The 27,736-nt window shown below is 35.5% G+C and overlaps 1 protein-coding gene across 1 annotated transcript; it reads right to left on the minus strand.

Moving 5' to 3' along the window:
• Positions 1-14,507: 14,507 nt before the first annotated feature.
• Positions 14,508-27,146, minus strand: LOC122489968 (protein LEG1 homolog). Its single transcript, XM_043592287.1, has 6 exons — positions 26,816-27,146; positions 22,464-22,550; positions 21,097-21,281; positions 20,078-20,178; positions 18,183-18,421; positions 14,508-14,857 (listed from the first exon to the last, which is right to left on the minus strand). The coding sequence occupies exons 1-6, from the start codon at positions 27,114-27,116 to the stop codon at positions 14,757-14,759; spliced, it is 1,014 nt and encodes a 337-aa protein (XP_043448222.1). The 5' UTR covers positions 27,117-27,146; the 3' UTR covers positions 14,508-14,756.
• Between the last annotated feature and the right edge of the window lie 590 nt (positions 27,147-27,736).

The raw sequence follows: 27,736 nt of genomic DNA on the forward strand, positions 1-27,736 counted from the left end.
AATAAAAAGTTAATATTGATGTTTAAAATTAAGTTTTATGCTTCTTTATTCAAACTTATAAGAAACATAAGCAGGTAATATGAATGCTGCTCTCTCTACACAATGACAATTGCAGGGGTGCCTGGGTGGCGCAGTCGGTTAAGCGTCGACTTCAGCCAGGTCACGATCTCGCGGTCCGGGAGTTCGAGCCCCGCGTCAGGCTCTGGGCTGATGGCTCAGAGCCTGGAGCCTGTTTCCGATTCTGTGTCTCCCTCTCTCTCTGCCCCTCCCCCGTTCATGGTCTGTCTCTCTCTGTCCCAAAAATAAACAAACGTTGAAAAAAAAATTAAAAAAAAAAACAATGACAATGAAAATCCGTAAAACATTGAAATACACTTTCTCACACAACAGACTGACAAAAATTTAAGTTTACTGATACTCATTGTTAGTGGCTATGGGGAAACAATAATCTTAATAAACACTTCATTTTTGGCAGGAAAAAAACTACAACAAATTATTTTGATTTCTATTTTTCAAAACCCAAACCATTGATTTTTTTCCACTAATTAACTTTATTAGTAGTCCCATAAATGAAGCTAATAAAATACACATGCAAAGTCACTTTTGCATTGTCTGCAAGAGCATAAAACTTGAAATAATGGAAACCCATTTGATGAGAAACTATGTGTTCTTTTAAGAGAATGATATACGTCAATAAAGAGCAATATAAAGAACATAATCCCATTTTTGCAAACAACAAAGGCTTTATTTTTTTCCATTCATTGGATATTCATTGTATGTATTTCATTCCATTTGCAGAAGTGAGCACCAAATTTTGTTTGAAAAATACTGGATGGGGAACCAAGCTACACAGGTGAAAAAGTGGTGTTAGAAAGGGTAACACAAGTCTACAGGACTTGTAGACTTTGAATTTTAAAAATAAAAAGCATTAAATATACTATAAAATAAATTATAACAGTTTATAAAATCAGTAAGAACAAAAACCAGTAATAGCTCATCTAGAGAATGTTATGCTTTCTTTTATGAGCAGTGTTGATGTGAAGTTGTGAAACCTGAAGTTTCTTTAAAATATTCTAATATTGGGGCGCCTGGGTGGCGCAGTCGGTTAAGCGTCCGACTTCAACCAGGTCACGATCTCGCGGTCCATTGAGTTCGAGCCCCGCATCGGGCTCTGGGCTGATGGCTCGGAGCCTGGAGCCTGTTTCCGATTCTGTGTCTCCCTCTCTCTCTGCCCTCCCCTGTTCATGCTCTGTCTCTGTCCCAAAAATAAATAAAAAACGTTGAAAAAAAATTAAAAAAAAATATTCTAATATTATATATATTTTGGTAAATTAAAATTTAGATTTTAAAAACAGGTTTAATTTGTTAACATTGTTAAACAGATTTTTCTAATGTCCTATGGTTTCAAAACTTTTTTTTTTCTTTTTTGCATTACAAGTTACTGCCAACAATATCTTCAAAATTAGGTAATATGATAAATAAAATAGCTACCAAAAATTCAAAATATTCAGAAGTTTGGGGGAAATAGGTCTCTTTAAATAAATGCAATAGGGGCGCCTGGGTGGCGCAGTCGGTTAAGCGTCCGACTTCAGCCAGGTCAGGATCTCACGGTCCGTGAGTTCGAGCCCCGCGTCGGGCTCTGGGCTGATGGCTCAGAGCCTGGAGCCTGTTTCCGATTCTGTGTCTCTCTCTCTCTGCCCCTCCCCCGTTCATGCTCTGTCTCTCTCTGTCCCCCAAATAAATAAACGTTGAAAAAAAATTAAAAAAAAATAAATAAATGCAATAGATTTCATTTTTCTCTCATTGGGATTCTAGGTTGAATAGATATCTTATAAGAAGGTCATCAGTTTGATATTTACTGTTACAATGAACTGACTGGTCAACCAGCTGTCCACAGATATGCAAAGATGATCCCAGATTTGTGACCTGTCTTTTGGGGGGGATCAGCTAATCTGCCTAAACAAGAGACGATGTAAAGTATAGAATTGGGTTTTTTTAAGATGCATTTCTAATTTACATATTATTAAAATTCCATTATGTTTGCATGAATGTACAGACTATTTATTCCTTAAATTAATTGTGCTGATCTTTCTCACTAATGTCTTTCAGTTTATAACTCCTCTCCCTGCCAGTCTCCCATATGAATTTACTTTCTTTCTTTAAAACCACTAAAGTGATCCACTCTCTCTCCTAGCTGTCTCTCTCTCTCTCTCTTTTTTTTTATTAAAAAAAAAACTCTGTAATGCCTGTCTCTTCTACTTACTAGCTCTTTATTCTTTGCTTTCAAAGTTAAGGAGTCAATATTCATGCATAATAAAGAAGATCTACACTCAACTTGCCTGAAATAAAATCCCTTTCCATCACTTCCACTCTGTGAGACCCTGGATAAATAACTTCTGTAAGCCTCAGTTTTTAGTTTAATTCTGTAAAACTGGGGATACTAATTTTAACCTCCTCATTGAGTTTTCGGAAGTGTTAATAAAAGATGGCCGTAGAAGGTGCTCAGTGTAATAAGCATGTGCTCCATAAATATTAGCTATCTTTTCAGCATTTTCCCGTTTGTTTTTCCACATTCTTCTTTCTATGTCCTAAACTGTTCACCCTTACCACATTCCATTTTTGTGTCTGCTGTTCCTCCTCCTTTATTCCCTGCATAGACCTTTTGTCATTTTCTGCTTCTATGCCCCCTTCAACCGCCTTCAACCATTGTTTCCTGTACATTTCCATACCTGGCTTATTCTCACTACACTTGCTAACTCTTCTTATTTCCAGCTCCCACCTAAGCAGTGCCATGACTCCTCACTTCCTCCAGCAGCTATTCTTGCTTTCCAGTCCTTACTCACTACTCCAGTGCATCTCCCCTTTGCTCAGTATTTTTTTTTCCACAACCCCTTTTCTTTCTCAGTCCCTTCCTCTACATTCACTAGGTCTTTCCTCTACCAAGTTCTACATCTCTGCTTCCCACAATGTGTTTTTTTTTTCCTCCTGTTGATCTGTTTATCCTCACCTTGTCAATAATTTTAAAAATTTGATTAGATCTGTTAATGCATGCAAACCTCCCCAAATGATTTTTCCTTAAACTAATAATCTGGAATATTGCAGAATGTTGTTAAGTCTTGGTCTCATTGATCTCTCTCTTTTTCTTCATTTGTTTGTCTCTCATAGCAATTCAAATAAGTCACATGTTTTTACCTAAGGTACTGAAACTTTCCTCTCCTGGTTTTTATTATGTATCTTTTGGGAACTGTTTAGAATCTTGTTTCCAATACTTTATTCTCTTGTTTCATTAATGTATCCAAATCATACCCACTTTTCACAGTTCACTTCAAATCTCATTTCCTTCCCGGATCTTTCCTCAAGAAACTTTGTCTTTTTTAAGTCTTATTGCACGTTTATCCAGTATCTTTGTTTTGGCCTTTATTCTTCACCGTTTTCACTTCTACAATTATTCTTTTTTTTTAAATATGAAATTTATTGTTAAATTGGTTTCCAGTGCTCATCCCAACATGGTATGGGTGCTTAATGTCATGGGACATATGAAGGACATGCTGAAAAGCATCTTAGAACTTTTGGCTTTGAGATATAGAAGTGAGAGGCCTTTATCCATCTGCTCTCATCATCCATTGTTCAAGTTGTATTAACTATCCTTTTTCTTTTCTGTATATTATGCTGTTTTGACATTCTTTGGGGCTTTACACACGTGGAGAGAGATTGCCCCTCTCAGGCAGGCTAATTCCTGGGTGTGGTGGACAACTTGCCTGAAACCTGACTTTAATGTATAGACTGATGGACCCAAGACTGTGCCCTCACCCACATTCTCATCACTCACACACCAAGCCAATATTACCTCTGTCATAAATCATTCCAGAGCCACATACTAGGCAACCAGAGGTCATTCCTACTGTGCAGAGCCAATCCTGGACTGTTTACTCTGCCCTGTCTTGTCTTTGCTAAGGAAATCCCAATAAAGATCAAACCATGCCTTCCCCTACTCCTGTCATTTGCCTCCTCACCATCCTGGTGTTTCCTATGAGTCCCACTATGGCTTAGCATGTTCTCTTCTTTCTGGGAATATAGATAATAAATTCTTCTTTCAATTACATTGGCCTCTCCATGTTTTTGCTCAGTCATACCTCCATCAACTAAATCCCAGGTATAATTTTTTAACACAAGGGTGGTCCAACAGGTAATAACTCCTGCCATTCTGGTTATACAAGTCTGAGTACCAAACAGGTTCTTCCAGATGTTCCAGGTTGCAATGGAGGCACAGAAACCCAGGGCACTAGGTACAAGATACAAAGTGTAACTAAAATTAGCCTGCAGGTTGTACATGCACAAAGCCAGTCAGGGTGCATGTGAACTGGTCCGAGCAGTGGTGGTTGCATTCAGAATAGAGGCCACAGGGATTCAGGAGTTAGGCTCAGGAATAATTGATTCAGAACCCCTGCACTGTGACCTGAATCATAGGCCATACTTAGCAATATGCAGGCTGTGGGCTCATGCAGGCCCAGCCCTTCTCTACATGCATGTGTTTTGCGTTTATCATAAACACAGCGAGCTGACAGGGAACTCTGTTTGAAAACTGTTCCTAGGCCTCAGACTTTATTTGGCAGCTATTTATTGAGCAATAACCTCATTTTTGATGCTGCATCAGCAGTGGTCTGCCATGGTGAGCAAAGTAGAAAAGACGCTTATCTTTGAGATGTTGAACAAAGGATTACTGTAAAAAATTAATCTCTAATAAGCACATAATTTGAATATATTGTACAAAAATTTTACTTTCTTTCACCTCACCCTCTGACCTTCCCTTCAGTGCAAAGGTGGCGTTTCTCTTTCTCTCTGTTGCATATGTGAGCATAGAGAATGGGCTGATATGCCAGCTCCTCTGTATCAGTTCCAAGTCTTATTATTTCACCATTCCTTTGCTGTGGTGCAACCTCACTGTATGCCAAAGGGAACACCTGGCCCCCATTACATCACCCCATGGCAACTGGGGCATGAGGAGCTGGCACCAAGCTGTTGTAGAAGTAATCAGCAATCTGATCCAGAGGCATCTCAGTTCCTGTCAAAAACAGGAATACATGGAATAATGAAATACACAATTATTTTCATTATATATACATTAAATATATATACATATTTATTATATCTTATATAATATAGAATATATGTTTATATATAAATACATAAATGGAATAATTAAATACACATTTATTTATATTATGTATTATATATATAATAAATATATAATATATATTATATATAATGTAATAAATACTTATGTATACATATATACATGAAATAATTCTTGGATATAAGGAAGAGATTCTGTAAAGGACAGAGAGTTGAAGGGAATAGTCACCCCCTTGCCACTTCCTGCTTCCCAGACTCCCAAGTATGAGGTAACCCAGTCTCTTGGAAGGGTATTGGATCCCTTGATGTGCTGAATTGAACTGATAACAGATCAGTTCATAGGAAACAAAGTACATGGGATTAGGCCTAAGGGCCATACTCATATGGTTTTACCTTTTTTTTTTTAACTGCAAAATTTACTTAAACCCATTGGTTATATTCAGCATTTCAAAGAATGCAGTCACAGCTGCAAGGAGTTTGTGAGTTTTGTGTAACTATACAAAACTGTGTACATTCATCCTTCTCTAAATCACTGCAATAAAGGACTATGTTTCCAAACTCAATTGTAAAAAAATTGTCAGTAAATCAGAGCCTCCATCCTGCCCTCCATACACAGCAGCATCATCTTTCCTAAGCAAGCTCTAATCTGCCAATTTCTCCCTCACTGAGAGTAGCCCAACACTTTCTACTTCTCTAGAGGAATGTCTATGAAGTGTCACTTTCCTGTGCCCATGACAGTTCCTCTGATTCACTTTTTCTCCCACTTAAATTCACTGCTTTTTGTTCATTGCCATAACTATTTCACTAAACTATAGGCCTGCTATTTGGTAGAATGTTCCATGACTTGGGTTGTCTGATGTTTATTCATAATTAGATTTAAGTTATGCCTCTCTGGTAGAAATATCACCTAATTTGATACTGTGTTCTTTCCGTGCATCAGGTAAGATAGAACACAATTTTAATTTCTCTCATTATTGATGATGGATTTTGTTCATTTGTTTAAAGTTGTGTCTGCCAGGTTTATCTGATGAAATCACACTCTTTTTTTCTTTGTATTTATTATGTATGTATATGCATATTAATATTTTATTTTATTATTTGTTGTTGCTTATGTTTCATGTTTGTTACTTATATTTGTTACATTTCTTTCATTTATTTATGTTTATATGTTATATATGTATATATTGTATATACTATGAATTGCACTTATGTATTATATGTGCATATATAACTATATGTATACATATATATACATTCTTTACACGCATATATTTTATACATATATATTTGTAAGGTCCTTTGAATGCATGTAAATATCCTGTTTAAATGTACTCAATGTTTATTTATAGCTCTATATATTCTTGCTTTGTTATTTTATCAATGGGTTTTAATACTGTATTATTTATTTTAACATTCCATTGTCTTAGTATTGGCCAGTGGAAGCCCCTTTTGGGAATATTTCCATTTATTTTTGAATACTTCATTGTTTTCTGGCATAATAAATTATTCCAAGCTTATCTTTTCCTTTACCTGCCTGGCTACTATAATCAGCAATTTCTCTAAGGCATCCTGTTCCATTTATTGAAAAATGATATTTTGAAGTCAAGATCTGAATGGTAGATGTGTTCATCATTTTGGGAATGTTTCTACTCACAAGACATCTCATCTATCTCATCTAATCTATGTATATTGAAACCATGAGTTCATCCCAATATCTTCAATTCTAACCCAACGGCATAAGGGTTATTTTAGTTATACTTTTCACATTTGTAATTTCCTCTCTAATAGTGTAAAAACTTTGTTTCCATTAGCCTTAAATATGTGTTTACTTAATTAATTTTTCTTTCATAAGTCAATCTGTCATCTATGCCACACCTTTGTCCTCTGTATGGATGCCCTCTTCACCCTATCCGGGCTCCAATATCCCATTCTACATAGCCTTTATTAATGAATTCCCTCCTCATACTACTTGAACTGTGACAGGGCCTCTCCTCTCTGGAAATGCCTCTCTAGCCGGGTTTAGACTCTTTTCCTACACCGAGCCTCCTCTTTGTGGGTATACCTTCTTGACTTTTTTTAGGTTCTTGATCTTCATGCTGAGTCAATGACTCTCCTTTTCCTACACCCAGTTCCCATCTTGCTTTGTTTCCCTAATTGATTTTGCACTGAATTGTTTAAGGAAAAAAAGGGGAAGGGAAGGGAAAGAGGAGCTTGGAATCATGTATAACATCTTTCTTCCCTTTATACTTCACACTCAATATATTAACAAATCATGTTGGCACTATATTCAAAGTATATCCAGAATACGATCACTTATTACCCTTGCTGTTATGGTCCAAGATAATAGCATATTTCTTCTGGATGATCACAATAGCATCCTTATTATTTTCCCATTACTTCTATAGTTTAGTTTCAACTAGAGAAGCTAGTTTGGTCACTCACCTGCTCAAAATTCTTCTTTTTGTTCTCTATTCGATTGTAAGTTAAAAAAATACTCTTTACAATGAACTACAAGAAGCAACATAAATGGCCCTTATACCCAAGTCCTAACCCATGGCCTCCCAAATGCATTATTGCTCTAATTCTACCTCCTACTTTTTTTCATCTTGTTTAATGGTTTTTTTCTGCTCTTCCAAAAGTGTACAAGACTGCTCCCAGCTTCCAATTTTTGTGCTTGCTTTTCTTCTGTGCCTGGGATAGTCTTAACCTAGATATCCTCAAGGCTCATTTGCTTTCTCCTTCATATCTTTGTTGAAGTACCTCCTCCTTAGCAAGACCTCACTGATGAACCTTCTTAAATTTAATATGCTTAATGTATTTTAGCACTCCTTATTACTTTTCTCTAAGTTATTATTTTTTTTCTTTGCACTAATATTTACTAAGACTTGAGGCTTGCTTATTATTCAATTCACTACTGAGAATACAATCTCCATGGGGTCACAGATTTCTATTTCTTCTGTTACTATATAACTCCTACCAAGGACAATGCCTCTCATATAGCAAGTGAAAATAAGTATTTTTTGATTGAACTAATTTTTGTGTGTAATAAATAAACTTTTTGATGCATAAAATATATTAAAAAGACAAACTATCTTGTATCTAACCTTTTTTCTTCATTAAATCATAAGTCATTCCAGGTAAGGGATAATATATTATTTATTCCTTTCCCTCCCAAACACATCATAATTAGAACAACAGTGTACCATTCAGTAAGCATTTATTTCAATCTATTAAATTCCTGATCTATTGAAACATTGTCTCTTAAATTCTGTAACATTTGGAACATTTGGTAAGATTGCATGGCTGTGTTTACTTCCTTAGTCCTTCCCTCCCTGACAGATTGTGGTATCAGGGAGGGTCCAGGAATTTCTCTGTAACTGCCAATTAATAATGGTTTCACTGATACAAGAAAGACTTATCATTTTGTCTTCTTCCTTGGTTACTTTTTCTCTCCCTTGTTTATTTCACTCCTTTTGTCAGATTCTTTTCTTATAGTAAGTGATGTGATTTTAAGTAGATCGTAGTGTCAGAAAAATAAGAAAATTTTCCATTAAAAAACATTCTTAGATGAATCCTGTTTTGCTAAGGAATAGAGTGGGCTAAGACGTTTTTATTCAACCGTATTGAAAAATGGAAATTTTCCACTTTAAAAATATAATTTAACATTGTTAAGTTCTAAAAATATTTTGAGTTGTGTCTTCTGGAGTTATATACTGAGATGGAGTTTGGGGTACAACATATTTGTAGAGATCAACAATTTGGAAGGGGCAAGAGAAGGAAGTAGAACTGGACAGAGATACAAGTCAAACTGTAGTGCAGGTCCTACAAAACCAACAGGGATCTTGGGAAAGAATACTGCTGAGTATGGGCTAGCATAAAAGAATAGGATCCATGGGAGTCTCAGATTTAAAGGCACTTCTTACTCAATAGAATGTTCTTCTCCATGGGTCTTCCTGGGTATTTCCTAGAGTTTGAGGACAGAGCGGGAACTGAAAAAGACTCCTTCTTGGTGTGTGCCTAGAGGAAACGATGCTCCACTCAAGAGCTTTCCCCCCATCTCTACTCAATGGTACAAAATCCTTAAATCCTTAAATCTACCAGTAGAAAACCTGCAAGACCAATTGCCTTATTGCAGCTGGGATAAGGGTACAGAAAAAAAAATCCTAACCCCACTGGAGATGCAGAGAATCAACTTGAATTTCGATCACTGAAATCCTTACCTTCAGCAGGGCATACAGTCACTGATAAAGAGTTAGCTTGGAGACCCAGTGATGCAGGGCCTGATTGAGACCCAGCATGAACCAGGACAATGGAGAATGACCCTATCTACCTACTTGAGGCTAAAATACATCAAATAATAACAAACTTCTAACCCTGGAGGAAGAGGAAAAGCATAGAGAGACCCTCATTGTGGCACAGGTTGATACAGAAAAAATTCTAAAGCTGAGGGTAGAAGAGAATCATGGAGAAGACTTCTCCAGCAGTCCTGTTTACACCCTAACTGCAAAAGTGATACACTGAGAGTCATGATAGCAACAACAAAACAAACCAGCTCAAACCTTGACTAGATTTGATCACCTTCTCCCTCCTTGCTTCTGAGCATAAACACTTTTCACTCTAGTTTCTATGGTCCTACACATGGGTTAGGCTTTCAACCAAAAATATTAAGTGGCACAAAAAAGAAAGAAGCACACTGGGGCGCCTGGGTGGTTCAGTCGGTTAAACGTCCGACTTCCGCTCAGGTCGTGATCTTGTGGTTCCTGAGTTCAAGACCCACCTTGGGTTCTGTGCTCACAGCTTGGAGCCTGCAACCTGCTTCAGATTCTGTCTCCCTCTCTCTCTGCCCCTTCCCCACTCACTCTCTCTCTCTGTCTCTCTCTCTCAAAAATAAGTAAACATTACAAAAACATTTTTTAAAAAAGTAAGAGGCACAGGAAGCAGCAGAACCAGTCATATGTGACTCAGATGTTGAAACTAACTAGCAGGGAATTTAAATTAGCTATAATTAAGATATTAAATGTTTTAGGGAAAAGATAGACAGTTGCTTGAACAAATAGGCAATTTCAGCAGAGAGAATACAACTATACAAAGGGAAATATTAGAAAATTTTTAAAATTACATGGTAATAAGGGTGAAAATTCCCTTAAAGGGCTCATCAGCAGAATCCATATAGCCAAGGAAAAATTAGTAAACTCAAAGATGAGTCAACAGAGATCAATCAAAATGAAACTGAAGAGAAAAAGAGAAGAAAACCAGAGCAGAGAATAAAGGAGTTTTGTGATAAAACTATCTAACATCGGTATACTTGGAATCTCAGAAGGAGGAAGGAGAGAAAATGGTATGGTGATATTTGAAGAGATATTGGTGGACATTTTTTCAAAAGTAATGAAAGATATCAAGATGTTCCCCTAGAGCTAAAAAAAATCTTGGAGAACACTGAGCAGAATTAATACATCCCCAGAACACGCCTGCACGCATCTTACTTGCACCAAAGGAACCCAAAGATAGAATATATTAAAGGATGCCAGGGAAAAAGAGGCAAATCACATACAGAAGAATAAATGTAAGGATTCCAACAGACATCCTTTCAGAAACTACACAAGTCACTAGACTCTTAACGTGAAATCTATGCACCAAAAAAAATGGACTGAGAAATAAAGACATGTTCAGTGAAACAAATGAAAGTTAACATGACTACTGCTCCATTTCCATTATCGCCACTACCACCAAAATGGAATCCATCGTTTGAAGAGGTTGAAAGAAGTTCTTCAGACTGAAGGAATTTAATACGAGAGAGAAACTTAAAAAAAAAAAAAAGCTGCTTGATATGATAAAAAATATAAAATGTATGTACTGATTAGTAGTTTCTCTAAAAGACAATCGACATTTGAAAAAAAATTATGGCAGTCTGTTCATCCCATATGTATAAGTAAAATTTATGACAGCTCAAAGAAAAGGACAAAATGAGAATATTCTAGCACTACACTGAAGTAACACAATTTCTGATGACAGACTAATTACAGTTGTGTGCCATCATCCCAAACACAACCAATTTTTATTTTTAAAAATTGTATTTCTAAAGTGGCATGAATAATAACAAGCAAATACTAGAGATAAAATGAAATCATAAAAGATGCTCACTGCCAAAAAAAAAAGCAAAAAGAGACAGATATGATAACAAAGGGACATACTTTTTAGCTGTGGATAATCTAAACACTTAAAATTAACTAACTGATGTACAGTAATCAATGGCCTAATCTCAAAAGTTAAAGACAGTAGTTGTTTGGATAGAAAAATCAAGACCCAGGGGAGCTCCTGGCTGGCTCAGCCAGTTGAACATGTGACTCATGATTTCAGGACCATGAGTTCAAGCCCCACGTTGGGTGTGGAGCCTACTTAAAAATAAAATTTAAAAATTATAAAAAGAGAAAAAAAGAAAAATCAAGACCCAATTACATAAGGTATAACCATAAGATAAAAATAATGACGAAATTAACATGGCAAAAACTCTAGTCTCTAAAATTTTCTACTTAAAAGTTTGATTTTCTTACAGCAATAGTGCAAATAAGAGAACATAAAAAATATGCATTTTTGTTCATCTTTCATACATTTTTAAAGAAGATATATACATATAGATATATCTCCTAAATTTTCTTTTTTTTAGATGCTTATTTATTTTTGAGAGAGAGAGAGAGAGAGAGAGCAAGTGGGGGAGGGGCAGAGAGAGAAGGAGACACAGAATCTGAAGCAGGTTGCCGGCTCTGAGCTGTCAGCACAGAGCCTGATGTGGGGCTTCAACCTATGAACTGTGAGATCATGACCTGAGCCAAAGTGGGATGCTTAACCCACTGAGCCACCCAGGTGCCCCAGTATAGGTATATCTTCTAAATATATCCTGTATATATCTATATATTTCCTGTAAGTTTTTCATGATTTGATCTGAATCTCAGGTGTAGGTGAGCATCTGTGCAGAGTTTGTACATAATTGTTGAGTGTGTATGTTCCTTTGCAAAAACCGCCCACTCACTCTCTGCATAAATGGACTATTATTGCCGGTTATTTTTACTCTGTGACTGTATTAGTCTTTGTTCACAGCTCATTGGAGCCACTGTGCATAACTAACAGGGAAACCAATACAGAGAGTACATTCCACCAAACAAAATCTATCTCCAGGGAATTTGTAAGTTGACAAGAAGATGGGCTCACAGCCATAACTTGTAAACTGATGTAGACTCTAGAGCTTTAGGCAGAAATGATAAGTCATGTACAGAGGGAGAAAGGGAAGCAGTCTGTGTATAGCAAGAGAAGAAGAAATATAATGCATGGAGAGAAAAGGAAATGAGTGTTCATAAAGCTAGATATGTAAGACTACTTTATTGGGTTTCTGATGACTTTTTGGCTCTTGTTCTAATAGCCAATGAAAACCATTTGTTCTTGCATCTCACTGTTTCCATGCAGTATTCATGTACTCTTCAAGTAAATCTTTTTCCTTTTTCATGTAATTTGTTTTAGAAATTTCACTTCATGAAATTAAATTACTCTAATTTTTTAATTAGTAATACTATTACTAATTAAGATACTGGCAGCCACCATTTCTGACAGAATAGATTAATTCCTGCTGTATTATAGCCATCAGTAGAAAACACGTATATTATTTTGTAATGATATACTCAGAAATTTATTGTGTTTATTGCTCTGTAACTATTAATGGGTCATTTTGTTATATATATGTTATTGAATGCATACAGTACAGTGATAATATCATGAATAATGTGTTATCAGACATAATGGCCCCAAAAGATGTCCACATGTGAATCCCTGGACACATGAATATGTTTATTTAGATGGCAGAAGGGATTTTGCAGATGTTATTAAATTAGTGTCTTGAGATGGGGGGTTATTCTGGATAATTTGGGAGAGCTGATTAAAATCATCATGGTCCTTATAAATTAAAACAAGGAGGCAGAAAGTTCAGAATCAAAGAGATTTTTGAAGATACTGCACTACCAGCTTTGAAGATGAAGGAAGAGTCCATGAGCGGAAGAATGAGGGCAGCTTCTAGAGGCTGCAAAAGACAAGAGAACTAATTCTCTCCTGGAGCCTCCAGAAGAAACTATTCTCTATCAACACGTTGATTTTTCTATAGTGAAATCCATTTTTGACATGTCATCTCCAGAACTGTAATATAACATATTTGTTATTTTAAAGCCTCCAAGTCTGTCGTAGTTTGTTACAGTAGCAAAAGGGAACTAAATAAAAATGGTTAAGGGGTGCCCGGGTGGCTCAGTCAGTTGAGCGTCCAGCTCTTGACTTCAACTCAGGTCATGATCTCATGGTTTGTGGGTTTGAGCCCCGAGTCGGACTCTGAGCTGGGAGTGGGGAGCCTGCTTGAGATTCTCTCTCTCCCTCTCTCTCTGCTCCTCCCCTGCTCACATGCTCTGTCTCTCTCTCTCAAAACAATACCACAAAAAATGCTTAAAAGTTATTAGCAAATGAATATGATTTGTAGGAATGGTAGAGTTGCTGTAATTCAGTATGAGTATGTTTCATGGTTTGGGCTTTCTGGAGTTTTGATGCAAGTTATCTTATTGGTAATTTGTTTATCAAATCTGTATTCTATACCATAGTTACTGGGTTATAGGTATTATACTGGATACTCATTGCCTTTTGTTTATTAAACCAGCCAATTTTTATAATCTGTGTACTCTTCAATTATTTCCATTTTTCCCCATCATTTTCATTTTTTCAGTAAGTATATTGAGGTACAGGGGAATTTGATAAATTGTTTACGATTGACCAGCTGACATTGGTTAGAAAATGGCAGAGCTTACATGTAAACTCAGATCTTTCTGATATCAGTGCCTGTGTTATTTTACCATACTACCTTTTGACTCAATTTATTCATTTTTTTTCCCAAATAGTTTGGAATACTGTGGTTGCAAGCCTCTGTTAAACCTGTCATCAAACTTCATACAAGTTATGGAAGGAAAGTCACCAAGGGGGCAAGCAGGAGGGAGGACTGCCTTCCTGTCAGTGCACATTGTCTCTTCTTAAAGGAAAGAAATTTTGCCCCCTGTGACCCTGATGTCCTCCATAATAAGTATGAGCTAAAAAGAAAGAAAGAAAGAAAGAAAGAAAGAAAGAAAGAAAGAAATGTTCAGAACATAATTTTTCTAACTTTCAGAGAACTCCAAAGACACGATGGATCAAATGATACATCCTAAACTAACAGCTCATTTTTAAATGTTTTAGAAATCCATAGTCATCATCCAAATTTTATTGTAAATCTTCTGCCTCTTGACTATTGATCATAAAAATATATTCCTCCAAATTTCATAAAATTAATTTGGATTGAATAAAATCCAAAATTCCAATCAGGTTTTATGAACTTTATTAATTTATCAGCATTTGTCAGTTATTCAACTGAATCTACATTAAAAAGTAAACATTTTCATTATTGATACTAATTTTAATTAAGCATATTAATGGCAATATATTAACTCAAACTTTAAGATATAGACAATGACAAAATTATGCAAACATGCAAGGACTAATCTTGAGAATACTGTTCCTCGAGAAATTATCATCTTGGATTTTTATTTTATACACATTTCCAGAAGCATTTAGTTGAAAGAATGAAGGATGAATTCCAAAATCTCTAGAAACAGTTTCCTTGCAACTGTTGACTTCATTAAAGTTTTCCATAAAACAAAAGATAATGTACCTAGAAAATAGTAAAGATATTTAGGAGTTTTAGGTAAAATTTAATTTTAACCCCAAATGTTGAAATTATCTAAAACAAAATTCAATTAGTATGAAATTAGCATGTTTTCATATGCATTTTTTAATAAAACGATATTTTGCATTTTAAAATTTTGTTATGCCCTCATATTCAAACATCTAAGATACATAAGTAACTAAAGAGAACAATGGATACAGCAGCGATTAAAGAAATGAAAATCCATAAAAAATCAGATTCTTGAAAATTAGTAAGTTTGCTAACATTCATTTTCAGCGCCTATGCAGAAACATGAACTCTAAAAAACAATTTGTGTTGTTTCTGTTTTTGTTTTGACAAGAATGCAATCTATATTATACTTTTTAATTGCCACTTGGCAATACCTGATCCATGAATTCATTTCTAGTAATTTAATCTGTCACTATCCCAACAAATTAAGCTAATAATAGTACACACTCAATGCTGCTTTTACATTACCTAAAACTAAAAGGAATATAAATCCATTCAATGAAAAGTTATATATTACTTACAGAATAATGTGTCAATATTTGCTGACTTGCTAATTTCTCAAGTGTATATGGCTAGTGAGAAATTAATAGGACAGAACTGTGCCATACATATAACCTCTTTTAAGCAAACAGCACAGTTTTTAGTCAAATTATTGACTTATTTATTTATTTATTTATATTTTATTTTTATTTATTTATTTTTTAAATATGAAATTTATTGTCAAATTGGTTTCTTTTTTTTCCGAAAAAATCAATTTAATCAACCTTATTTTTTATTTTTTTTTCAATATATGAAATTTATTGTCAAATTGGTTTCCATACGACACCCAGTGCTCATCCCAACAGGTACCCTCCTCAATACCCATCACCCACCCTCCCCTCCCTCCCACCCCCCATCAATCCTCAGTTCATTCTCAGTTTTCAGGAGTCTCTTATGAAGAAACAGACTCTTACCGATAGAGAACAAACTGATGGTTACCAAAGGGGAGGTGGGTGGGGGAATGGGTGAAATAGGTGATGAGGACTAAGGAGTGCACCTGTCATAATGAGCACCAGGTGTTGCATGGAGGTATTGAATCACTACATTTTACACATGACACTAATACAACACTGTATGTTAACTAACTGGAATTTATTTATTTTTTCAATATATGAAATTTATTGTCAAATTGGTTTCCATACAACACCCAGTGCTCATCCCAACAGGTGCCCTCCTCAGTACCCATCACCCACCCTCCCCCACCCCTCATCAACCCTCAGTTTGTCCTCAGTTTTTAAGAGTCTCTTATGTTTTGGCTCCCTCCTTCTCTAACCTTTTTTTTTTCTCCTTCCCCTCCCCCCATGATCTTCTGTTAAATTTCTCAGGATTCACATAAGAGTGAAAATGTATGGTATCTGTCTTTCTCTGTATGACTTATTTCACTTAGCATAACACTGTCCAGTTCCATCCATTAATTTTATTTATTTATTTATTTATTTATTTATTTATTTATAGTCATTAGTTCATACAAATATGTTTTGTAGGAATAGGACCAAAAGTTAAAAAATATATATCAGACAAGGAATTAAGGTAAGGAATTAAGGAAAGAGGATGGATAGAAGGTAAGTTTTATGTGTATTTAATAACTTTCTGTAGTGTTTTAATTTTTAATAAGAGGCATATATTGAATATATTTTTAAAATAAGTATAAAAGAAATTATAGCCATAAAAATGAAGTATTATTAAGAAATGGAGAAAAGTATTTAGTAATGGTATCCTATTTTTTTCTATAACTCATATTAGTTAAAAATATCTGCCAAGGCTTTAAGCACAATTTTTGAATTCTGAGTGTGAGTGGATGCATGCAATTAGTATACAGGAAACATGATAACTAGTTTAACTACATTCCAATTTGTCTTTTTTTTTCTTTTTATTGTAGCCTATAGAGTAAATTCAAAATTCCTTAACAAATCCAAGCTAATTTTAATACAACTGGAACTTACAAAAATCTAAAAATCTGTTGTATACAATCTTTAAATGTAATCAATTCTATCTATTCAGTCCCTCTGTATACTAGGCCAGTAGAGTTTGTTTATATCATCTAAGACTAGATTGTACTTTCCATATCTGACAGTGTGGTAATCAATACATTTTATGATTCTCCTAACAGTGGGGTTCAGACAAGAGTTAATTTTCCCAAGTCCCTCCTACCCCTCATCTAGTTGAGCTGTATGACTATTCTTACCAAAGGTATGTGAGATGTAGTTAAGTTTGTCACTTCTAGTAGGCTTTTCAAAGAGGAGCCCCCTTAAGCACTTAATTCCTTTGAATTACTTTATAGGGAGGATACAGTGATGAAGCAGTGAATGTTGATGGAGCCAAAGTTGGAAAGATCCTAGATCTCTTAATTACCATGGAAGAAAGCCTCTTACCAATTGAACATCTTAAATCATCATGTGAGACAGAAATAGAATCCTTTGAGTTTTGCCATTACAATCTGAAGGTTTATTTATTAAAACAGCAATGTTACCCTTGGTAATACATAAACAAGTTTCACTTTTAAAATACAATGCATTCATTTTTATTTTGAGTCATATCTTATTTCTGAATTCTTCTTTAGGGAATCTGAATTAAACACATGCACATGCACACACACACATTTTTTTCCCCTCAGTAGAACAAGGATAAATAGTATTTGGGAAACTGAATGACATAGTAATTTTCACATTTACAAATTTATGTAATTTCATCTGTGTTTTCTACTTAGTAAACCTAAGATTTTGAAATTTTGGAGAAACATACCTCTTTCAAAACCAGAATTTGGGAGGGGGGTCAAATTTTTTCCTTGATGTCTATAATCATAGTATTGGATGGGGAAAGTCCATATAACACAATTTATTTCAGGGTTTTCTTAGTTATAGCAAGTGTCATTATTATGTTTATTATCTTTTTTGTTTAAAAACAAAATAAAATTAAATAGCAAAATTTGTCCAAGAAAGAAATAGGGATTTCCATTGTCTCCTTGCCAAAGTAACATGTGGTGATATTGATCTGCTTTGTTGAAGGGCCCCAGAGGAGAAGAGGTGTTAAATAGCTAAGGGCCTTACTAAGTAAGTAAATTAAGTAATATGTACTCACTAAATGAAGCCACTCACAAACCCACAAGGATTATTGCTAAAACTTTGAAACATGTCTTAAAAAGTCAACATTTCCTTCTTTAGACAGTCTGTTGTAGTAATTTATGATTCGATCATCTTTCATTACCTATGAAATCAACACAATGGATAGAACTTACAAATAAAAAGGTCTCTGTGTCTCTTACCTGTGTACTTATGTACTTTGTGGAGAACACTTAGAGCAAACAGGACTGTGTTCTGAAAGCCACTAAAGTCACGGATGAAGGGGGCTCTATCCTCATTCATAAGCATGCGCTTTGGCAGCTCCTTCTGGAATTCGTATGTTCTAATTAAGGTTGTAGGAAAGAGTGGTGGAGCTAAATAATCCACAAATAAAGCCCAGCTTCTTTCAAAATCAGCTTCTTGTTTAGAATAGTATTTTAATCTAACAGAGAAGTGGGGGAAAGTATACATTTACAGTTAGTCTACCCAGAATTTTGCCAACTCAATTTTCAAAACATAACGTGTTCAAAATGCCATTCTTGAACTTTTTAGAATATAAAGAATCTTGATGTTGATGTTAGCTCTTACACTTGAACACTTGAAAAGATGTTATTAAAATTTTTAATTTGAATATTACCATCTCAGAACATATGTGTTTTTAATCACATGTGTTTCCCTTTTCGTGAAGCATTTACATTACTTACATAAATTCTGATATGTGACCAAGTCTCATTATTTTAAAATATAAAGATAAAAATAAAAGAAAATTAGCAAAATTTCTGCTGAATTTAGACATCTCTTAACACAATGTTCATTTCAGGTAACCACTAAAAATGAAGTAACAGGTTTTTTTTTGTTTGTTTGTTTTTTTGTTTGTTTGTTTTTTTTGCTTTTTAAGGAGCTTGGTATTTTTTTTTTTTTCTGATGATCCTAGAAAGCCAACTTTTCTTTCTGTTTTTCAGGTATACAATGTAATGACTTGATATATGTGTATATTGTGAAATGATCACCACAGGAAATCTAGTTAACATTTGTTACCATGCAAAGTTACAAATTTTTTTTCTTGTGGTGAAAACTATTAAGATCCACTCCTTAGCAACTTTCAAATAAGCAACGTATCAACTATAATGACTATGCTGTATATTATTACATCCCCATGAACTATGTATAACTGGAAATTTGTACATTTTGTCCTCTGAGACCCCAGAGGAACAATTCCTATTGACTAATTATCTCTGTATAAGGGGAGGGGGGCATGCATGCAATACTTTTCCTGATTGTTTGCACATCTGTCTCTCTTTTTTTTTAAACACTGGACAGTTCACACACTATTAAGTAGACACTCTAAAAATCAGATTCCAACCCTCACCAGGGTTTTTTGTTGTTTGGTTTTCTTGTCATTGTTGTTTACTGTTTTGCATGGACAGATTCTGTTGTTCATTCTGTGTTCTTTGTAGTGAGTCATCACTGAGGTCCCTGCTCATAAGCATCATGGTCAGTTAATGATTAGTTAAAGGTTCCCTTAAGTTCCTTGAACCAATAAATCTTCCACTCTTTGCTGAGGAGCCCTGTGCATGTGTTGGGGTATATCTTCAATGCTAAGGCTTTACTTCCTATTTGGTCAGGGCCTCAAGGTAGCCAGAGGCAAGATATTAGGGTTCTCTCAGTTCTTGCCTGGGTATGCTCTCAGTTCTATTAATCCTTGTGGGCTCCCAGAAATGTTTGTGGGTCTTGAAAAAGACAAATGATCTGTAGACATAGTAACAAGTAGACACCAAACCATTTTTAGACTGACTTCAATCCATCAACAAACACTCCCTTCAGTGAACAGGTTTTGCAAGTATCCAATAAGTGACATCTCTTCATTTCTAAAAGTCAGTCAACAAGGAATGGACTCCCTGCATAAACATTTCTCTAATGACAAATGACAGCTGTCTCACCTGCATAACCCTCCTATACTGATGACTCAACTCACTTAAATGCCTAAAAATCTACCCGTTTCTGAACTCCGCTCTTCAAAGACTTCAGTGAAAAAGACAGTGTAAGATGGAAAGATTATTACCATATTGAAACAAAATAACTCTAGAGCCACTCTTACCTATTGTGAAAGTTTTTACGAGCAATCTCCAAAGATGAGACATGTGCAGCCCATAAGTACTCCAACAGGCCATCAAAGGTACTAGAATGTGACTTCACGTGCTATCCAGGAAAAAAACAAGTTATTGATATGTGGGCAATTATAACAATCTCTCTTCTTGAAAATCAGTTCTATTTACAAATATAATTTTTCAACATTCTAAATAAGGGGAGAACATTTTTTTTCTAAGAGTTAAGGTATGAAAGAAAGATTTAATGCTTAACACTTCCTGAAGATCTCAATATCAGTTATTTTAATTACTAGTGATACTGAAATCATACGAAAAGAATAAACCATGTGTTTCAGAAATGTTCAGGATTTTACACTGTTTGGAACAAGATCTTTAGTATTTTGTACATTTGTTTTTTTCTTGCCATGCAACAAACTGTCCACAAAGTGTCAAAGCTAATCTTATGCAATATAATGAAGAAGTTCTCTAAAGGGAACCCCAATCTTTAGTCATTTACTCTTTCACCCATGACACTTTGCTTTGGACATCAATATTTGCTTCTGAGTGTCAAATGCTCATTTTAATCAAGTCATATGTGATTTGGTTATCAAGAGAGTTGAAATAAGCTGATCAAATTCACTACAACCTATCTCACAATTGCATTTGTATATCAGTTATTGCTCAGTTGTCCTGAAATTATGATGAGCTAGGACACTTCATGCACTGTTAAGCCATAATTTCTCTGGGTTCACCTGTATGTATATAACTTTAGTATGAAAAGGGTAGATAGGGCAGTCTTGATACCGTATTGGCAGTGAGGATGCTATTGAGGTATGATGTCACGCAGCAATGCACTCATACTGATATTGCTGTCACCATAATATTTTCACATTAGGAAATTTATTCCTTAGGACTGCATTGTGCAATGCATAAAAAATCTACATGAAGTGCTATTCAAAAATTATCTGGCTAGCCTTGAAAGTATTAATTAAAGCACACACACACATGCACACAAACACACACACAAAACCTGGTAAAATTCATTCCACTTTTTCATTGCTTCTGGAAAGGATGAATGACAGCTAGAAACATTGTAACAAAAATTCATCTGATCCTTGGGCGGTGGCAGAAAGGTGACTTTGTCTGATGGTATCCCCATTATACCAGAATCAACCGCAGCAAGGAAGGGCATTGCAGAGAGATAATAATTAAGATCTGTATAAACAAACATTTATTAATATTGTTAATATATAAAAGAGGTTGTTTTTGAAGTAAAGAAGTCTCTCATAAAAGTAAACCCACAGATCTAGATATGTGGTAAAACTTAAGCAGTAATTTTGGGAACTTTGGGAATATTATCAGAAATTTCCCTTAATGTTGGGACACCTGGGTGACTCAGTGAGTTAAGCATCCAACTCTTGATTTTGGCTCAGGTCATGATCTCACAGTTCATGAGTTCAGGCCCCACATAGGACTCTGTGCTGATAGCAGGGAACCTGCTTTGGATTATCTCTCTTTCTCTGCCCCTCCCCTGCTCATTCTCTCTCTCTCTCTCTCTCTCTCTCAAAAAAAAAAATAAGTAAACATAAAAAAAAAAGAAATTTTCCTTAGTGTTATATACAACTTGAATATGCTTCTCTTAAAAACCCTGCGTTGTACATTTATTATTTTATTTTATTATTTTATTTTACACACACACACACACACACACACACACACCAAAGAAAGAGAGAGTGGGGGAGGAGCAGAGAGAGAGGGAGACACAGAATCTGAAGCAGGCTCCAGTCTCTGAGTCGTCAGCACAGAGCTCGACGTGGGGCTCGAACTCACAAACCGTGAGATCATGACCTGAGCTGAAGTAGGACGCTTAACTGACTGAGCCACCCAAGTGCCCCATACATTTATTATTTTAAATCATGGATAATAATTGCACTGGAATTTAAAATACTAATTAAATTCCAAGGTACAGTAAGTGAAAAATTTAAAAATTAGTAACAGAATTCTATACTTTTCTAAGTTTTTATTCTAAAGCTGAAAATCTGACATAGCTTTAAAACACAATAATATTTATCTAGATATTTCCCTTGTTAACAAGGTTTTATTTCATAATATAACACAAATTTTGCTCCCGCCTTATATGTTTCAATCAAACTTTGAGGTTTCTGGTCTCCCTGATATTTTTATAATTAAATAAATTAATCAGTAAATTAAAAATATATCTATCTCAAAACCCATTTCAAGACATCCACATTTGAGCCAAACAGACTTTGTTTTGTTTCGTTTTATAAAAGCAGTGATTCTGGGTTTGGTTTTGCTTCTCTGATTGGGATCTTAAGTTGAACTGATTTTTTATGGAAAGGTCATCTATTTGAGGTTTGACGGTCACACTGAACTCACCAGCCCACCAACTGTCCACAGAGATGCACAGATGATCCCCAGACTTACGGCCACAGTCTGTACTTTCCGTGGGATCGGCTAATCTGCCTAAAAGAGACAAAATCCAGAGTTGGTTTTACCAGGACCCCTTCCTAGCTGTAGAGACAAACGCTAACTAGACACACCATGTTTACAGGAATAAAGAATTGTGTCAGCTTTCCTATCACATTGTCTTTCCTTCACTTCATGACTTTCTGCTTCCTATCTTCCATGCATATTTTTTCCTTTTCCTTAACATCCGTACAATGATCTACTTTCTCTCACAGGCCTTATTTTTTTTTTTTTTTAACTTCTGTAGTCTGTGTTTTTTCCATTTACTAACTACTCTGCATCTTCGATATTAGGGAGTGAATATTCCTGTATAGTAAGCAAGATCTGGACTCATTTGCTGAAAACCAAATCCTTTTTCATTGCTTACCGACTATTTGACCCTAGGTAGGTAACTTCTGCAAGCCTCAATTTTCTCGTGTATATATTAGAATAACAATAATTACCTCCTAGAAGTCTGGGGTTTTTAAATGAAGGACTTAAAAAGTGCTCAGCTCAGGGGCATTTGGGTGGCTCAGTCTGTTGAGCGTCTGACTCTAGATTTCGGCTCAGATTGTGATCTCACAGTCATGAGTTCAAGCCCCGGGTCGGGCTCTGTACTGACAGTGCAGAGCCTGCTTGGGATTCCCTCTCTCTCTTTCTCCCTCTGCCCCTGACTTGCTGTGCTCTCCCTCAAAATAAATAAACTTCAAAAAAGTGCTCAGCTCAGAGAATATGTGTTTCTGTAAATATTAGCAATTATTCTATTTTTATCTTTTTGTCATCCTCTCTTACCTCCGACTTTCAAAACATGCCTTTCTGTTTTTTTTCACACTTGATATTTTTTTACCTTCTGCATATACTTGCATATCCCTGAAGCTGTCTCTGACTCAATGCCTGTCTCTGTCCCTGTTTCAACCATTTTCACACTGGCTTATTCTCTTTACTCCTGCTAACTTTCTCTTTTCTCTAGTTCTTCTTGACCAGATGAATTTTCAGTTGGCAAAAGGAAAGGTTTGAGTGGTTCTGCTCATTCATGGAAATTTCCCAAAATTGCTAATCTTCTTTTGAACTAGAATAATATTCAAGTATGTGAAACATACCTCTCCTGGTTCTTAGGTTTTGTCTCAGTTGGGAGTTATTTTAAATCTGCTTCCAAGACTCTCTGTCCTTTTAAGACCACTCAGTCTCTGAGGATGGTTGCCCATGAAGCTAATCTGAGGATTTCCTTATGTTGCTGACTTCTTTGTTGTCTACTCTATATACAAAACTGTGCTCCAGTTCCATTTTTGCCAAATCTGCACAAAACTGCTTTATTGGTGATTCCAAGTCACTTCCAACTGAGATACCTGAGAGCATACCTGAGACTGAACCCCTAATCTTGATTGTCAAGGAAGATTGCATCATGAATCTTCTGTTCTTTGCCAGAGGAGTTTCAGGACTCTTATGGACATCTTCAGTACTTTCTCTTTCTTTACAGCCAAGCTGTGCCTGCTTCCAGATGTTTTATCTTCTGAAGAAATTTTTTTCTTGCCTTTCCATGGCAAGAAATACGTCATCCTCCATAACCTTGACCAAACATTGTTTTCCATCATACCCACTTTTTCCAGAACAAAATTTGTTATATTTATTACTATTCAAATTCAAAATTTTGGAAAATATAGCAAACTGCATTTTCCAACTAGATTTATTTCTGTAGCATACATTATGTATCTCCTATACTCTCAACATTTTCCTCTTTCTCTATTTTTCTCATGTATACAAAACTAATTCCACTAATTCTTGCCCTTTTGCTCTTTCTAGTTCTTTGTCCCTGGATTACTATTTTAAAAGCCTATCAACATTGTACCCTTTTTTCAAGATTCACTTCAAATCTTACTCTATTCCCAGATGATTCCAGCTCACGACATTCACTTTTATCTAACATCTTACGATTCAACTCTTTCTTGCTCTATGGTTGGATCATTTCTAACTCTCCTTCTTAACCATGTTGTAACTCCTTCAAGGGAAGGCAATGATATCTACTGTCAATTTCTCGTATATGTGCCAGTCTTCCCTTTTTTTCATTTAAGTGTTGCTTCGTCACTTCTTTATCCTCCCTCAGACTTCCAGTATTCTCTCCCCAGTTCAAACATTAGTCTGATTAAAATTTCAGCTAACCAATAAAAATGAATGAATGCTGACATATGAAACTAGACAGATGAATTTCAAAATAATCATGACAATTGAAATAAACCAGACCAAAAAAAGAGCACCCAACTGTCTATATGAAAATTCTAGATAATTCTATCTAATCTGTAATGATGGAAAGCACATCAGTGGTTACTGGTGAAGTTTGGGAGTGGGGGGATGAGTAGTTGGAGGAATGGGGAAGGCTGGGAGAGACTGGGTAAAGAGAAGTTCCTGAAGATGAGAATACAAAAGGGAAAAGAACATTTTTGGAATGATACATATGGTCATTATCTGTGGTGATGGGCTCAAAGCTATATACCTATACCAAACTTACCAAAAAATACATCTTACATATGCTGTTTATTCTATGTTTATTACATATTAATAAAACTATATTTAAAAAAAAACATGTGCTAAGCAATCTAGAAGCAAACATTTAACGTATTCAAGTATTTTGTAAGCATTAGGCTCTTGTTACTAAACTAATCCATATTGCTTAAGAGCCCGATTAAAATTCCCCAGTCTGACTTAAAGACATCTCTTTAACTAACCTTGGTTCATCTTCTCAAATAAACCACCCACTACTCTTTCACATTCCAGTTCTTCTGCCTATGTGGTAGTCTTCTTCCAGTAAAACCTGCTATCAATGCCATCTTTGTAATTAGTATACCAGCAGTTATATTCTCGCAATGCCTCCATTAAGCTCTTTGGTCCTAATTTCTTCCCATGATATTCTCAGCCCATGGTTGTCACTGTCTTTCCTGACCTACTCTTGTACTTACAGTCCTTATCATGTCTTTGAGACTTACCATACTGTGGGTGAAATATTTTTATGGGCTATTTCATAATTTGTAATTCTGTTTTGGTTTTCTCTAGTCATATCGTAGAATTCAACTCAATTAAATACATAAATCAGCCCTTAAAAAACAGTAGAATCCCATGTATTGTATTCATGAATGAAAATGATATTTTGAAAATACCTTATCCAATATTTTACTTTACTGTTTGTTCATTACTGGGCCCAGAGCTGAAAATTTTTGTAGGAGTAAGTGTGTGCACCCCTTGGGGGAGTTGATTATTGTTTACAGAGGATCTTATGTTTTTGCTTCTCCAGAACCATGTCTCAGGAGTTCATATATTCTTCTTTTCCATGCCAAGGGCAGCCCAAGAATGGGAATTATACTGGATGTCAGGAGAGTCTCCCAACGAACTTGGATGTGATGCCAATTCAGACTGTCATCACAGATCAGACGTTGCAGTCTCTTTCTCTGTCTTTTCTATAATGCCACCCATCTTCTCACTGATTCCTTTCTTCCAATAGTGTTTTCTAGAAGTTGATAGTGAAGGTCTCTTCCCATTGAACAAGATGGCTTGGGGCTTATGATATTTTTGTTCCAAAACAAATATCTACGTTTATTCCTCAGTAAAGATGCTATTTTCAGGTTTTCCTACAGAGGTTTTGTTTTTTTCTCTTTTGTCACTCCAATCTCTATGACTATAGTCTAATCATATTTAGAATTATAGATAATGCAAATTAATTTTATACACCCATGTGTAGTTAATGCATATCACTTTGGCTGTTTTGTTGTTGGATGTACTCTTCAGTGCTTAGAACTAGGCTTGGTCCCAGTAGCACATCAATTAATAGTTATTGATATTGACTGAACTAAGCCTAATATGCTGTGCTTCGGTGAGTGTGGTAATCACTAGCCACTTGTAGCTCTTCAAGTTAAATTAATTAAAATTAAACAAAATCAAGAATTCAGTTCTTCAGAAGCATTAGCCATTTCAAGTGCTTAGTAGCTTCATGTAAGAATATAAAAGCTGCTGCTCTCATAGAGAACAGTGCAAATAGAAACATTTCATCATTGTACACAATTCTTTTGGACATTTCTGGCTAGCAAAAACCATGCATGTAGGGAACATTCCATAAATACTTGATAGAGATTGGGCAAGAACGCAAATGGCTGGAAAAGGAATAGAAAGGAAAGAGAAAAAAATCAATTTTCACAAAGATGGTGCTAAATGTACAAGGTACTACTTCCTAATCAATTCACACTTAAATCAAAGGTCATAGTAATATAGTCATTGTAATGAAAAAGAGACACTCTTACCTGTCTGATATTGCCATCCATGATGTACAGGCAATCCCCATAAAATATTTTGTTCATTTTCTGGTGAAAATTTTGCAAAATATTTGGCTGTCTTGTTCAGTAGGATTTTGTATGTCCCCAATCTCTCAGGATAATGCCAGAAGTTAATGGTATACTTTCCATTTTCTATCTTATAGTCACTGAACTGACCAGGACTCTCTTTCCACAGAGGGGGACATACATCTGAGATATTGGATGCTCTTGCTAAAGAAGCAAAAATACAACCAACGATTAGATAAGGCCAGGAAAGATCGAAAGCCATGGTGTTTAGCCCAGAGATTGAGATTATGACAGGACCTTTGTTGGGAAATGGAGGAGGAAGCTACATTGTTTTTCTGCACCTCATCTAATCAACACCTTCCACTGCCTTTCTTGGTAATGAGAAGGTGGAGGTAAACAAATGCCTTACCAAAGATAGTAGGCAACCTCCCTTGTTAATCATCTCAAAATTGTTGATTATGTATCAGTCTCTAGAATTTTTAGTAAGACTGGGTTCATCCTAAATTTATTTTTGTCTCTATCTTCTGTCTGTCTCTCATATTAATTATAATAATAAATTGTATGTCTTTCCCAGAGTTACTTGATTTTTTTTTAATTTTTATTTTTTAGAGAGTGTGTGGGTGGGGGAGAGAGGCAAAAGAGAAAAAGAATCTTAAGCAGGCTGCGTGCTCACTGTGGAGCCCAATGCAGAGCTCTATCCCATGACTCTGGGATCATAACCTGACACGAAATCAAGTCAGCTGCTCAACTGATTGAGCCACCTAAGCGCCTCTAGAGTTATTTCAATTTTAAAGAACGGCTGTTTATCCAATTTTATCTCTAGTTAGTGGGATTTCAGCCACATAAATAAACAGTTAAGTAAACAATTTTAGATAGAATTTG

Source organism: Prionailurus bengalensis, chromosome B2, assembly GCF_016509475.1.
Source record: "Prionailurus bengalensis isolate Pbe53 chromosome B2, Fcat_Pben_1.1_paternal_pri, whole genome shotgun sequence".
Classification (NCBI taxonomy): Eukaryota; Metazoa; Chordata; class Mammalia; order Carnivora; family Felidae; genus Prionailurus; species Prionailurus bengalensis.